The 16,343-nt window shown below is 46.7% G+C and overlaps 1 protein-coding gene and 1 long non-coding RNA gene across 7 annotated transcripts in view; one reads left to right on the top strand and one right to left on the bottom strand.

Moving 5' to 3' along the window:
- LOC130291428 (uncharacterized) overlaps positions 1–2,793 on the bottom strand; it is a 73,420-nt gene extending 70,627 nt beyond the window's left edge. Inside the window, exon 1 of the long non-coding RNA XR_008847932.1 lies at positions 2,546–2,793. This is a non-coding gene — a long non-coding RNA (uncharacterized LOC130291428). The remainder of the gene's footprint in view (positions 1–2,545) is intronic.
- Positions 1–16,343, top strand: part of ADGRG4 (adhesion G protein-coupled receptor G4) — a 114,816-nt gene that overhangs the window by 39,733 nt on the left and 58,740 nt on the right. For 4 of the 6 annotated variants that reach the window (XM_056540140.1, XM_056540141.1, XM_056540142.1 and 1 more), the window contains 2 exons: positions 11,925–11,984; positions 14,437–14,865. In XM_056540140.1, coding sequence (XP_056396115.1) covers positions 11,925–11,984; positions 14,437–14,865 — 489 coding nt within the window. Of the gene's footprint in view, positions 1–265; positions 391–2,954; positions 3,015–11,924; positions 11,985–14,436; positions 14,866–16,343 lie in introns of those variants that run through there. The other 2 variants (XM_056540144.1, XM_056540146.1) reach the window with 2 other exon arrangements.

The following is a 16,343-nucleotide window of genomic DNA, read 5'->3' as shown; positions in this document are numbered from 1 at the left end:
GTGACAAGGTAAAATTAAGTAGTTACGCCCATTTAAGCCCCTCCCCTTTTATGCATCCGCCTTTTGCAAAGCCACATCCAATTACAATGCTATCCCTAGATTTGTGGGGGTTGCTATGCCCCTGGACTCGTGTCTCTGTTACTACTACAATGGAAGACAGAATGCTTAAGAGTCATGGGAGTTTGGTTTTGGGTGCTACACATATTAATAAGGGGGAGATTGTTATAATGGATAAAACCATCATGACCAGAAAATTGTACAACTACCAGATGTGGAACTATATAAGGTCTAATGAAGAACTACTTGGCTGTAATGAAGGGAATTTAATCAGCTGGATAAAAGAGACTTGGAATTTTTATAGAACTGTTGAGAATGTGCAACTGCGCTGTGGTGAGTAATATACGGCCTTTACTATGAAAGAGTTCGGAAATAAATATACACATTGTAATGCACAAGAAGTGGCGATGGACACAGAACAAAAACCTGTAGCGGCATTCATTTGAAATAGTGGATCCTCTGGAGGCAAGCTGACCCTAAGTTATTGCCTGTGATTGTAGATTATAAAGGAAAGATGCTCACCATCAATTCAAATGTATGCAACCAAAACTTACACATTCTTCCTAAGTACACTAACAAAGTCATTGACTCACAGTAATTGATCCAATTAAAAGCAAAGCAAAATCCAACACTAGAATATACCTTGCTTTAAATGGTACTGAGGTGGAAAAAAATGTTATCAAATCAACTGGTGCCGGAAAGTTAAACAGATTTGTTAATTACTTCTATTTAAAAATCTTAACCCTTCCAGTACTTATCAGCTGCTGTATACTGCAGATATACAACAGAGAAATTTGTGAAGCTCTTTCCAGTCTGACCACAGTGCTCTCTGCTGACACCTCTGTCCGTGACAGGAATCAGGGCCGGACGTCATCCGAGGGCCTGGCCGAGTTTAGGGCCCGCCGCTGCCGGTACTGAGGATCCGGGACACTTGTCCCAGATCCCCAGCAGACAGCACTTCCTTCTCCAGTATGTGCGATACACGCACATACAGGAGAAGGCATCCCCTCTGTCTGAGCCACATCTGCAGCTTACACAGAGGAGACGTGACTACCGCCCCAACGCAGCATGCAGTACAGGCGCCGATGACGTCACTCATTGGCGCCTGTACTGTGGAAGGGAGAAGACATGGGCCCGGCTGCTAAGGAGATCGCTGTGTGGGCCATCAGGTGAACATCTTTTTTTTTTTAACTACCTATACCTATGGGGGACGGGGGTGGGGTAACTCTGCATATACTTATGGGGGAGGGTGGGGGGAGACTCTGCCTATACCTACAGGGAAGGGAGGTCTACCTAACTTTATACCTAGATACCTAACTACTTACCTACATAACAGGCTATCTAACTAAATACATACCCAGCTACCTAACTATGTATATACCTGGCCTTCATACATGGCTGCCTAAAAAATACGTAATTGTGAGTCCCAAATTGAAACTGTAATCACTTATATGGTATACACATCCTGTGTACAGCTAATATCTACCACAATATGTTCCTGTATATAATCACTTATATTGTATACAGATCTTTGTACAGCTGGTATCTACCACTATATGGTCCTGTATATAATCACATATATTGTATACAGATCTCTGTACAGATGATATCTAGTGCCATATGTTCCTATCACTTATACAGATCCTTTATAGTATACTGGAATGTCTATAGTGGTTTTATTCAGTACAGTATGGCGGCATTATCCAGTTATTGTGTGGTGGTATATACAGTGGTCCTTCAACATACGATAGTAATTCGTTCCAAACGAGCCATCGTTTGTCGAATCCATCGTATGTTGAGGGATTCGTGCAATGTAAAGTATAGGAAGCTGTACTCACCTGTCCCCGCCGCTCCGGTCCGCGTCCCGCCGCTCCCGATGGTGTCCCCGCCGCTCTCGATGGTGACCCCGGGTCTCCGCTGCGCTCTCCTGATCTTCTCCGGTCCTCCGCTGTCTTCTCCGGTCCTCCGCTGTCTTCCGCAAGGCCTTACTGGGCCTACGTAGCGACGTCATTACACCGCTGCGTACGCCGTTCCTATTGGATGACAGGATGGCGTGCGCAGCTTCGTATTGACATCACCGGAGAGGGCCGAGAAGACACCGGAGGACCAGCGCTGGACCCGAAGGGCACCCTGGAGCATCGTGGAGGGATAAGTAATACTCACCGCACCACATGGGGAACATTAAGCTGCTATCCGGCAGCAGCTTAAGCATTTTGCGCTGCCGGATAGCACTTAATGCGATGGCCCCGACATAAAAAAGCATCGTATGTCGATGCTGACATGACATGAGATGGCCTCTGAGAGGCCATCGTATGTCGATTTGATCATATGTCGGGGCCATCGTATGTCGGGGGGTCACTGTATTTACGCCCTGTGTACCAGTATGATTGGTCATGGAAATTTACATACGTTTAAAGAAGTACTCTTAACCAAAACTTTTACCTGCCATTATCACTGATTCCCCAAGTTAGATAATTTTGTCAATTACCTCAGTATCGTTCCATGAATGAATCCATGTTTTCTAGCCAAACCGGAAGTGCAGCCTCACCCAGTGAATGAGGACTTTCGTTCCGCACTATCTGGCCTTCCGCGGCCATCTTTGAAACGAAACGTCATCATTCCTTTGTTCCTCCCCGCATTTAGCCGGCCCCACAAATGCGATTCGGTCACTCCCCCAGTTGAATATTTAACAGCCCCCTTGTTTACTCAGCCGGCATTTGCTCGGCTGAGTAAATGCCTCTGCAGCCTCCCTCCTATCATGAACCGACTCGCGCGCATGCGCAGTAACCAGCATCCTCGGACCTGGCATGTGATTACGTTCAACCAGTAATATAACTGATAGTTACGCCGCCCTAACTATCAGTTATATTCACAAAGCAACTAACATACTATACTCGCATGCGCATGCGCACACCCCAATAGGAGCAAATGGAAACCGTAGCTATTCCATTAGAAAAGTGTGTTTAAAAGTTATTTTATGCATGTAAATAGCTAATAGCTATTCTCCGGTACACGTGTACTACAGCAATGTGAGCAGAGTATGCTTACACAGCTGTAGCCAGCGTGATCCGGCTGCAGCAATTGTTACATTATTGGAGGAGGCAGAGAGAGGCGTAGTGATGAATATTATTAGGGGTGGGGAGAAAGAGTGAGGGAGGGCTTGCGGGCAAAAGGATAGGTGCAATGAATGCTGGGTAACGTGATTGCTGACGTCAGATTCAGACGAACAGTACTCGGAAGTAAGCCAAATTACCGCGGGCTGCAGCGGGAGAACCGCCGGACCGATTCAGGAGATCAGCACCTCTATTGAGAGGTATTTAAAGAACCTGTATCATAGTACTCCTTTAAGTGTTTCTTACATATATAAATTTTAGTTTATTGTGTGTGGGATTTGGGTGGAATAGGGGCATGGCAGAAGATTGATGAGCTGCAGAGCCTAGCAGGGGCCCTTGCCTTTTTTTGGTCTGGGGGCCCTGAGATTTGTCAGTCCGCCACTGTCAGAAATTGTCCAGAGCAGAAGATTTTTTCTATGGGGATTTGCTTCTAATCTGAACAGTTCCTGACAGGGACAGAGGTGTCAGCAGAGAGCACTGTGGTCAGACTGGAAAGAACTTCACAATTTTCTCTCTAATATACGGCAGCTGATAAGAACGGGAAGGCTTCAGATTTTGAAATAGAAGTAATTTACAAAACTTTCTGGCACCAGTTGATTTGAAACATTTGTTTTCCACTTGTTTCCACCAGAGTTCCCCTTTAAGTCAGACTTATTAAACCAGGTCAAAACATAGGTTCCGAAAGCATATTGGACCCTTGGGGTCCTTGCTCACAGCATGATGAAATATTGTAAAAAAGCTGAAAACCTCAAACTTAAAATAAGTCATCAGTGTAGCCAGGCAATAGGAAAAGCAGAATCAGATGGACCTTATTGTAAGTAAGAGTGGTCCATATGTCACTGCCGGTGGTCCATAGGTGGTCCATAGGTCACTGCCGGTGGTCCATAGGTCACTGCCAGTGTCCAAAAAAACATTTAATATATTACAGTTGAATGTATGCTGAATAACTTTCAAATAGCATGTTATTAAAAAGTATCCTTCTTTCTATGTGTCTTTTAACTTTGAAAAATATGACCACTAGGGGTCTCCCTACCAATCCCGTCCACAAGTATCTTATTGATTTCCGAAATCTCAGACTGCAGCCAGGATACAGACGAGCTCAGCACAGCTCCCCGCCTGTCAATAAGACAGGTGGGAGGGAGCGCTGTGCTTGTAATATATATATATATATATATATATATATATATATATTGTCACGATTCGGCTGGCTGGAGGTGGATCTTCTGTGCCAGAGAGGGATTGGCGTGGACCGTGTCGGTGGACCGGTTCTAAGTTGCTACTGGTATTCACCAGAGCCCACCGCAAAACGGGATGGTCTTGCAGCGGCGGTAGCAACCAGGTCGTATCCACCGGCAACGGCTCAACCTCTCTGACTGCTGAGATAAGCGCGGTACAGGGGAGTAGACAAGAGCAAGGTCGGACGTAGCAGAAGGTCAGGGCAGGCAGCAAGGATCGTAGTCAGGGGCAACGGCAGGAGGTCTGGAACACAGGCTAGGAACACACAAGGAAACGCTTTCACTGGCACAATGACAACAAGATCCGGCGAGGGAGTGCAGGGGAAGGGAGATATAAGTAGGGAGTGCACAGGTGATGACACTGATTAGGCCTGCTGCGTCAATCAGTGGCGCAGTGGCCCTTTAAATTGCAGAGACCCGGCGCGCACGCGCCCTAAGGAGCGGGGCCGCGCGCGCCGGGACAACACAGATGGGGAACGGGTCAGGTACGGGAGCCGGGATGCGCATCGCGAGCGGGCGCATCCCGCGTCGCGAATCGCATCCCGGCTGGGAGTAATATCGCAGCGCACCCGGTCAGCAGGTCTGACCGGGGCGCTGCGAATGAGAGGACGCTGCGAGCGCTCCGGGGAGGAGCGGGGACCCGGAGCGCTCGGCGTAACAGAACCCCCCCTTGGGTCTCCCCCTCTTCTTGGAGCCTGAGAACCTGAGGATAAGACTTTTGTCTAGGATGTTGTCCTCAGGTTCCCAAGATCTCTCCTCTGGGCCACAATTCTCCCAGTCAACCAAGAAGAATCTTTTACCTCTGACTGTCTTGGATGCTAGAATCTCCTTCACCGAGAAGACGTCAGACGAACCGGAAACAGGAGTGGGAGAAACAACTTTGGGAGAGAAGCGGTTAAGGATGAGTGGTTTAAGAAGAGAGACATGGAAGGCATTGGGAATACGGAGAGAAGGAGGAAGAAGGAGTTTGTAAGAGACAGGGTTGATCTGGCACAAGATTTTGAAAGGACCAAGATAGCGTGGTCCCAGTTTGTAACTGGGGACACGAAAGCGGACATACTTAGCGGAGAGCCATACCTTGTCTCCGGGAGCAAAAATGGGGGGAGTTCTTCTTTTTTTATCAGCAAATTTTTTCATCCGGGATGAAGCCTGTAAAAGAGAATTTTGGGTTTCTTTCCATATGGTGGAAAGATCTCGAGTCACTTCATCAACAGCGGGCAAACCAGAGGGCATGGGAGTGGGGAGGGGAGGAAGAGGGTGACGGCCGTACACCACGAAAAATGGGGATTTAGCAGAAGATTCGGAGACTCTGAAATTGTATGAGAATTCGGCCCATGGTAGAAGATCTGCCCAGTCATCCTGGCGGGAGGAAACAAAATGTCGTAAATAGTCACCCAGGACCTGATTAATTCTTTCTACTTGCCCATTGGATTGGGGATGATAAGAAGAAGAGAAGTTTAATTTGATCTTGAGCTGCTTACAAAGGGCCCTCCAGAATTTAGACACAAATTGGACGCCTCTATCCGAGACGATATGCGTGGGCAAACCATGAAGGCGAAAAATGTGTATAAAAAATTGCTTTGCCAACTGAGGCGCTGAAGGAAGGCCAGGAAGAGGGATAAAATGTGCCATCTTGGAAAATCGATCAACGACCACCCAAACAACTGTGTTGCCACGGGATAAGGGCAAGTCCGTAATAAAGTCCATACCAATCTGTGACCAAGGTTATTCAGGAACAGGCAGAGGATGAAGGAGACCAGCAGGCTTCTGGCGAGGAATCTTATCCCGTGCACAGACAGTACAGGCCCGCACGAAATCAACAACATCAGTCTCCAGAGTAGGCCACCAATAAAATCGAGAGATGAGTTGAAAGGATTTTTTGATGCCCGCATGGCCTGCGAGGTGGGAGGAGTGTCCCCACTTGAGAATCCCGAGGCGCTGGCGTGGAGAAACGAAGGTCTTCCCTGGAGGAGTTTGTCTGATGGAAGCTGGAGAAGTGGAGATCAGACAGTCCGGAGGAAGGATGTGTTGCGGAGAGGCTTCCGCTTCAGAGGCATCTGAAGAGCGAGAGAGGGCATCGGCCCTAATGTTCTTGTCAGCAGGGCAAAAATGGATTTCAAAGTTAAAACGGGCAAAGAACAACGACCACCTAGCCTGGCGAGGGTTCAGTCGTTGGGTAGACTGGAGATAAGAGAGATTCTTGAGATCAGTGTATATAATAACTGGATATTTGGATCCCTCCAGCAGGTGCCTCCATTCCTCAAGCGCCAATTTTATGGCCAGTAGTTCTCGATCACCAATGGAGTAGTTTTTCTCCGCCGGAGAGAAGGTCCTAGAAAAAAACCCACAAGTAACAGCATGCCCGGAAGAATTTTTTTGTAGAAGAACCGCTCCAGCTCCCACTGAGGAGGCGTCTACCTCCAATAAGAAGGGTTTAGATGGGTCAGGTCTGGAGAGTACGGGAGCAGAAGAAAAGGCAGACTTGAGATGTTTAAATGCGTCTTCCGCTTGAGGAGACCAGGACTTAGGATTGGCATTTTTCTTGGTTAAAGCCACGATAGGAGCCACAATAGTGGAAAAGTGTGGAATAAATTGTCTGTAATAATTGGCGAACCCCAAAAAACGTTGGATAGCACGGAGTCCGGAGGGGCGTGGCCAATCTAATACGGCAGATAGTTTATCTGGGTCCATTTGTAGTCCCTGGCCAGAGACTAAGTATCCTAGGAAAGGAAGAGACTGACATTCAAAGAGACATTTTTCCATTTTGGCATAAAGTTGATTGTCCCGAAGTCTCTGAAGAACCATGCGGACATGCTGGCGGTGTTCTTCTAAGTTGGCAGAAAAAATCAGAATATTGTCCAGGTAAACCACAACACAGGTATATAGAAGATCACGAAAAATTTCATTCACAAAGTCTTGGAAGACGGCAGGGGTGTTGCACAGGCCAAAGGGCATGACCAGATACTCAGTGTCCATCTCTGGTGTTAAATGCAGTCTTCCATTTGTCCCCCTCCCTGATGCGGATGAGATTATAAGCACCTCTTAAGTCCAGCTTGGTAAGGATGTGGGCGCCTCGTAGGCGGTCAAAGAGTTCCGAGATAAGAGGTAAGGGGTAGCGTTTTTTTACCGTGATTTTATTAAGTCCGCGGTAATCAATGCAAGGGCGTAGGGAGCCATCTTTTTTGGAGACAAAAAAAAATCCAGCTCCGGCAGGAGAGGAGGACTTGCGGATAAACCTGGATGTACTCCGACATGGCTTGGGTTTCCGGAGCAGACAGAGGATAGATTCTGCCCCGGGTTGGAGTAGTACCCGGGAGGAGGTCAATAGGACAGTCATAAGGCCTGTGAGGAGGCAAAGTCTCTGCTTGTTTTTTGCAAAAAACATCAGCATAGTCCAGATAGGCCTTAGGAAGACCAGATACCGGGGGAACAACAGGGTCACGACTGTGAGTACTGGAAGCCGGTTTAAGACAGTCCTTGTGGCAAGAAGTACCCCAGTTCTTGATTTCCCCTGTGGTCCAATCAAGGGTTGGGGAATGGCGTTGAAGCCACGGTAATCCAAGAAGAATTTCTGAAGTGCAGTTAGAGAGGACCAAAAATTCAATTTTTTCGTGATGGGGTCCGATGCACATTAGGAGAGGTTCCGTGCGGTAACGCACGGTACAGTCCAATCTTTTATTGTTAACAGAGTTGATGTAGAGGGGTCTGGCGAGACTGGTCACCGGGATGTTGAACCTGTTGATGAGAGAGGCCAAAATAAAATTTCCTGCAGATCTGGAATCCAAGAAGGCCATAGCAGAGAAGGAGAAGGTAGAAGAAGACATCCGCACAGGCACAGTAAGCCGTGGAGAAGCAGAGTTCACATCAAGAGCTGTCTCACCTTTGTGCGGAGTCAGCGTGCGTCTTTCCTGGCGAGGAGGACAGATAGGACAATCCTTCAAGAAATGTTCGGTACCGGCACAGTACAGGCAAAGGTTCTCCATGCGGCGTCGTGTCCTCTCTTGAGGTGTCAAGCGAGACCGGTCAACTTGCATAGCCTCCACGGTGGGAGGCACAGGAACGGATTGCAAAGGACCAGAGGAGAGAGGAGCCGGGGAGAGAAACCGCCTCGTGCGAACAAAGTCCATATCCTGGCGGAGCTCCTGACGCCTTTCGGAAAAACGCATGTCAATGCGGGTGGCAAGATGAATAAGTTCATGCAGGTTAGCAGGAATTTCTCGTGCGGCCAGCACATCTTTAATGTTACTGGATAGGCCTTTTTTAAAGGTCGCGCAGAGGGCCTCGTTATTCCAGGATAATTCGGAGGCAAGAGTACGGAATTGGATGGCGTACTCGCCAACAGAAGAATTACCCTGGACCAGGTTCAGCAGGGCAGTCTCGGCAGAAGAGGCTCGGGCAGGTTCCTCAAAGACACTTCGAATCTCCGTGAAGAAGGAGTGTACAGAGGCAGTGACAGAGTCATTGCGGTCCCAGAGCGGTGTGGCCCATGAAAGGGCTTTCTCAGACAGAAGGCTGACTACGAAAGCCACCTTAGACCTTTCAGTTGGAAACTGGTCCGACATCATCTCCAAATGCAGGGAACATTGCGAAAGAAAACCACGGCAAAACTTAGAGTCCCCATAAAATCTAGGCTGGGTCCACACTACGTTTTGTCCCATACGGGAGCGCATACGGCAGGGGGGAGCTAAAACCTTGCGCTCCCATATGTGACCGTATGCGCTCCCGTATGTCATTCATTTCAATGAGCCGACCGGAGTGAAACGTTCGGTCCGGTCGGCTCATTTTTGCGCCGTATGCGCTTTTACAACCGGACCTAAAACTGTGGTCAACCACGGTTTTAGGTCCGGTTGTAAAAGTGCATACGGCGCAAAAATGAGCCGACCGGACCGAACGTTTCACTCCGGTCGGCTCATTGAAATGAATGACATACGGGAGCGCATACGGTCACATACGGGAGCGCGAGCTTTTAGCTCCCCCCTGCCGTATGCGCTCCTGTATGGGACAAAACGTAGTGTGGACCCAGCCTTATCCGGCAAGGATAATCGGAGGCTGGAAGCGGCCACTCGCTGTGGAGGAGGTGCAGGAGCTGGCGGAGGAGATGATTGCTGAAGCTGTGGTATTAGCTGCTGTAGCATCACGGTCAGTTGAGACAGCTGGTGGCCTTGTTGCGCTATCTGTTGCGACTGCTGGGCGACCACCGTGGTGAGGTCGGCGACAACTGGCAGCGGGACCTCAGCGGGATCCATGGCCGGATCTACTATCACGATTCGGCTGGCTGGAGGTACAAGGGAGTAGACAAGAGCAAGGTCGGACGTAGCAGAAGGTCAGGGCAGGCAGCAAGGATCGTATTCAGGGGCAACGGCAGGAGGTCTGGAACACAGGCTAGGAACACACAAGGAAACGCTTTCACTGGCACAATGGCAACAAGATCCGGCGAGGGAGTGCAGGGGAAGTGAGGTATAAGTAGGGAGTGCACAGGTGATGACACTGATTAGGCCTGCTGCGCCAATCAGTGGCGCAATGGCCCTTTAAATTGCAGAGACCCGGCGCGTGCGCGCCCTAAGGAGCGGGGCTGCGCGCGCCGGGACAACACAGACGGGGAACGGGTCAGGTACAGGAGCCGGGATGCGCATCGCGAGCGGGCGCATCCCGCGTCGCGAATCGCATCCCGGCTGGGAGTAATATCGCAGCGCACCCGGTCAGCAGGTCTGACCGGGGCGCTGCGAATGAGAGGATGCTGCGAGCTCTATGGGGAGGAGCGGGGACCCGGAGCGCTCGGCGTAACATATATATATATATATATATATATATATATATATATAAAACTATGAATTAGTTATATTTATGATCCCATCATTGTCTTTATGTCCAGAAGAGAGGAGGAGACTCAGATCTGCCGGCCGTGCTGTGTTCACAGGCTCAATGCGTGCTCCCGAGAGGGATCGCAGCATAGAGGAAGAAGGACGGAAGTCAGCCTGGCAGGCTTCAAATGACGTTGTGCCTGCCGGGCCACACCCCCTTCCTCCTCACACATGGCAAGAGACTGAGCTGCTGAACAGGAGGTGAAAAAGGTATTGATATGGGGTTTTCATACAAATTACAGGGATAGAGTGAGTTTGAGTCAGGGACAGATGGGAGGGGGATTTGGGAGAGTTTAGATGATGATAGGTACTTTTTGACCTGTTAACGACCATGGATGTCTATACTCGTCCATGTGCCTTTAACTGGGTATGGCTCGAGCCTGCGTCATACCGGCCGGCCCCCAGCTGATTTCTGTAGCTGGGGGCCGAAGTTAATAGCCCACATGCGGTGATCTCCACGGGGGGCTATTAACCCTTTAGATCACCGCTGTCAAAGCTGACAGCGGTGTCTAAAGGTGCCTTTATCCCTTCCCTGGTGGTCCAGTGGAGTGAATCGACCCCCCCCCCACTGCGCGATCGTGGGGGGGGGGGGCGATCCACTGCTTAGGTAGGTCTCCTGGCAGGACCAGGCTTTATCAATCGAGCGCAGAGCTCACAGACCAATGTGGTTTTATGGAACCATATTGATCTGTATGAGGAATCTAATGATTCCTACTAAAAGTCCCCTAAGGGGACTAAAAAAGTAAAAAAAAATATTTAAAAAGTTTTAAACCACACATTCACCCCTTCCTTATTAAAAGTTCAAATCACCCCCTTTTCCCAAATTCCATATAAAAAATATATAAACATAATAAAAATAAACATATGGTATGTGGTATCATCATGTGCGTAAATGTTTGAACTATAAAAATATATCATTAATAAAAAGCGATCAAAAGTCAGATCAAAACAAAAATGGTACCAATAAAAACCAGATCACGTGGCAAAATATACATACATACAGCCCCGTATGCGAAAAAATTAAAAAATTCTAGGGGTCAAAAGATGACAATTTTAAATGTATTCATTTTCCTGCATGTAGCTATGATTTTTTCCAGAAGTACGACAAAATCAAACCTATATAAGTAGGGTATCATTTTAATCATATGGACTTAATAAAGAATAAAGATAAAGTGTAATTTTTACCGAAAAATTAACTGTGTGGAAACGGAAGCCCCCAAAATTTACAAAATTGCATTTTTTCTTCAATTTTGTCATACAATTATTTTTTTTTTCCGTTTCGGCGTAGTTTTTTTTGGGTAAAATGATTGATGACTCTTTACAAAGTAGAATTGGTGGTGCAAAAAAAAAAAAAAAGCCCTCATATGTTTTTTTTGAAAGGGTTATGATTTTTAAAAGGTAAGGAGGAAAACGAAAGTGCAAAAACAGAAAAATGCTTGGTCCTTAAGTGGTTAAATATTTATTTCACAGAATATAGGACAAAATACTGTACGAATGAAAGACAAGTAGATAGAAGCAACGCATTTATGAGTCTAATGCTATGAAGATACAGTATGGGCAGGAATTATCTAAACCAAACCTCCTTTGTCTTTTTATGTACACTTCTATACACATTTTGCAAACTTTAAGATTTTTTTTTTTCTTTGTTCCTAAATCAGCAAATGCATCAGTTATACCAACACCAGAAGCAAGTACAACTACTCCGACCCCAACTCTTGGTATGTACTACCTACATTTTGTCCATTACTGAAGAACCTGATAGCTGCCATAACTTCTTTATTATTTAGGTTTATGATGATAAATAGCCATAGTCTGAGGATTCTGGGCTCCAATGCGAAATATATAACAGGGATCCACTATCTATCACAGGTCACTTGTTAAACTGTTATTTTCTAATGTGCCAGATGTTTCATTGGGCAACTTAGGCTTGAGGTCCTGGGTATGATTGCTGTCTCTGTGCCTCCTTTAGTAGTCATTATTTTATGATTTATTAACAGTATTTGTCCTAAAGCTTGGAATTAGGGTCTGTTCACTTCTGGCTATCTTGTATTAATCTTCACTTGACTTTTGTTTTTGGAAATGGATCCGTTATCAGATCCATTTGACAGACATCGGTTTTCAGTGGGATATCTGTCATGGCTAAATGAGTGTGTTTGACAAGTTTCCATTAGGATCACTTTTTTTTAAACAGGATTGACAAAATAGAGACTGTCTTCAGAAAAAAAAAACCAGGAAAAACAGCAACACAGTCTTAAAGGGGTACTCCGGCGCTTAGACATCTTATAAGATGCCTGATCACGGGGGTCCCGCCGCTGGGGACCCCCGTGATCTTGCACGCAGCACCCCAGTTAAAACCAGTCCCCGAAGCGTGTTCGCTCCTGGTCTGATTACCGGCGACCACCAGGCGGGCGGTGTGTGACGTTACGCCTCCGCCCCCATGTGACGTCACGCTCCGCCCCTCAATGCAAGCCTATGGGAGGGGGCGTGACATCCGGGGACTGATTTTAACTGGAATGTTGCGTGCAAGATCACGGGTGTCCCCAGTGGCGGTACCCCCGTGATCAGGCATCTTATCCCCTATCCTTTGGATAGGGGATAAGATGTCTAAGCACCGGAGTACCCCCATAAAGTGTACCTTTCATTACAACAAACTTCTGACATGAAATAGTGACTTGTCAGAAGTTTGTATTTGTGATGGTCTGGGAGCTGAGACTACCACTGATTGGGGCAGAAGTATACAGCAAGTCCTGTGCCCTTCATCTCTGCTCTATGCAGCTGGGTAGTATACAGAAGTCCTATAGACTTGCATTGTAATTCTGTTTACCCACTTTCCAGCCACCTGCTTTCTGTAAAAAAATAAATGCAGAAATATGATGTGAACCTAGTTTTAGGGTGTATTCACACGTACAGTATCCTGCACATATTTTATGCATCGGATTTGATGCTGCAGATTTGAAGCTGTGTTCAGCTTCATTGAAATGTGCAGCATAAAATCTGCAGCTTTAAATCCTGCTAGTCAAATATACAGGATACTGTACATGTGAATACACCCCTAATCAGACCTTTAAATCACTCTTAAAATGCTTGTCCTAAAAATTGAGAGCACACATGCTATTGTATGTTAGTTTCTCCTATCCTTCTCAGTCCATACATTTTACTTACTAGAGTTAGGCTGCTTTTATATAAGCACAATATGGACACAAAACCTATTAGGCACACAAAAAAGTGTCATTAAATAGGTATTCCCAGCTGTGCATCCCCTGTACATAGCTCAGCACTCAGCAATGCTCAAACGTTCCATAGAGAATACATGGGGTGCTGGCCATTACTGTGCGGTGTGCTCTCTTCATTCCTGAGTGCAATTTCCCCTCATTCTATGATTCAGTAGGGATCCCAGCAGTCAGACCCTAGTTGATCAGCATGTTATTTCTATATTCTGAGAATAGCAGATACCATGCTCCGAAGGGTATACCCCTTTAAAGCAGACCTGTTAGCAGGTTTTTAGGGTATAAAGTAAAGCCATGGCTAAATAGGACTTTTGACCCTAAATCTATCCATACCTCTCATTAGTTAATTGATCCCTCCAGCCCAAGATATCAGATTTAAAAAAGATATACAAATTAGGCTTTGAAACCCACTGGGCATTCTCCTTGGATGCTAGATTACTGGGGAGCGGTGGGGTGACAATACAGCATAATGTATGTCAATCTGGTTCATAGTGAGGGTGACCAGAGCATAGAGGGGAGTGACTAAGTGGTGAAGGGGAACACTCAGTGGGCCCCGAAGTCTAATTTTTATATCTTCTTTATGATATCTCTGTGGAGGTGTCAGTTAAATAATGAGCGGTATGTACTGATTCGGGGTCAAAGGCCTACACAGCCATTCCCATACTTTATATCCTAAAACCCCGATGACAGGTCTGCTCTAAAGAGCTTAGGTTGGCCATACAGTGACCTGTCTGCTTACCCGTATTCCCAAATACTTCCTATCCCCATGTTCATGTCTGCTAATCTTGTATAAGTTTCTCTCCTTATCATGTTACTTTAATTTCTACATTCACAAAGATACTATGAGTAGACATTGGCCATTTACGAGCATATTGTACTCCACTGCAAGGAATCATACTGTAAATAGAGTACAATGTTAATTCAAAATGTGTTTTGTATCCAGGCACAACTTCTACCAGGGCATCAACACCCTCTCCAGAGAATTCAGTAACCACTGAGACCTTACCTGCAGCCACTTCTGGAACAATCACTCCTAGTATTCTCTCCACATCAGTAACTCAGAAGGAGACAACTAGCAGCAGTACCAGTGACAACTTGACATCTGCACAGCTGCCTAATACTATGCCGACAAGCACATCAGCCCAACCTAAATTCTCTACTACAGCTGCTACCACAGAGACCTTATCTGGAAGTGATCTACTAACTAATTCTAGTGTTGATTTACCAACTGGCAATAATGTATCTACAACTGGTAATATATCCTCAACATATCACAGTCCACCAGGACTGAGAACAACATCTGCGGTGCCAATAACATCTTGGAACAGCACCTCTATACATCAGGAGTCACCTGAGGGCAAGACAACGCCAGGTAATAACCCGCCATCTGCAACCACTGCCCCCTCCTTCCACAGCCATTTAGGGTTAGCAATAGTTACAGCTATGGTTGCAACTAACCATCTGTGACTATCCAATACATGTCTGTTTAAAATATGAGTATGTATTTGAGGAAAACGTGCCACGAATTCTACTGAGGTATATGACAACCAGGTGCATGGATTCCCTATGGCTTTAAAGAAGACAGCTCATGCTTAAAACTACAGAAAAGCGTATCCCCTATCTGCACGATAGGGGTTAAGTTTTAGATTGTGCAGGGTCCAACCGCTGGGGCCCCTCGCGATCTCCTGTATGGAGCCCCGGCTCTCCCTGGTAGCTGGGCATCAAAACCCCGCCCAAAGCAGAGGCCACCACACCCCCTCCATACATCTTTGTTCAGCTCTCCCATAGAGATATATGGAGAGGGCGTGGCAATCCCCGCTTCGGGCGTGGGTATTGACACGGAGCTCCCGGGGAGAGCCGGGGCTCGGAACAGGAGATTGAGGGGGGCCCCAGCGGTCGGACCTCTCACGATCTAAAACTTATCCCCTGTCCGCAGGAGATAAGACATCTTCTTTAATTGGTACCACTAGAATTTCCTTTTGGTATCTGCTGGGCTGATATATACTGTATCAGCATCATTTTTTCTGCTGTATAGGAAAGCACAGCAAGTTTGCTATTCTGATCCTAAAAAAAAACTGCTGGATTAGTAAAGTTCTGATTGCTAGAACAGGGTCCTGTGTCCCTTGAATGACGGGAATGACCCGACCCCCATCTATCTAGTTGTTATGCTAGGGGTTTAAAGTGTTAATTTTAGCACCACCATATGCTAGGGGTTTAAAGTGTTAATTTCAGCACCACAAAATGTCACTCATATCACTCATACATGATCTGATTATCAAACATTCATGAAAGTCAAATCCTTGCCACGACTTCAGTATAATAGGGGCATGTTTTCAGTGTACTGTGTTTTTAGCCCCCTGTATTACCGTGTTTCTCCGAAAATAAGACTGGGTCTTATATTCATTTTAGTCACCAAAAACACACTAGGACTTATTTTCAGGGTAGGGCTTATTTATTTACGGTACCATATGTACATTGAACAACATTTAAGGCTCTGAGACGTCCCAACACCAGGAAGCAGCAAGAGCAGCGGAGAACAGTGAGGCCGGTTCCTTAGCAACGGGGGAACGGAAAACGAAGGTAAGTCAAAATGTGTTTTTTAATATTTGCAGCCCGGGCATTGCCTAGGTCAGTGGTCTTCAACTTGCGGACCTCCAGATGTTGCAAAACTCCAACTCCCAGCATGCCCGGACAGCCAACGGCTGTCCGGGCATGCTGGGAGTTGGAGTTTTGCAACATCTGGAAGTCTGCAGGTTGAAGACCACTGGCCTAGGTTTTATTTTCGGGGTAGGGCTTATATTGCAGCGAACCCCCTATAATACAACTAGGGCTTATTTTCGGGGTAGGGTG

The sequence above is a fragment of the Hyla sarda genome, chromosome 9, assembly GCF_029499605.1.
Source record: "Hyla sarda isolate aHylSar1 chromosome 9, aHylSar1.hap1, whole genome shotgun sequence".
Lineage (NCBI taxonomy): Eukaryota > Metazoa > Chordata > Amphibia > Anura > Hylidae > Hyla > Hyla sarda.
Note: the sequence above shows the minus strand (reverse complement) of the source record. Positions and strands in the feature narration are given on the sequence as shown.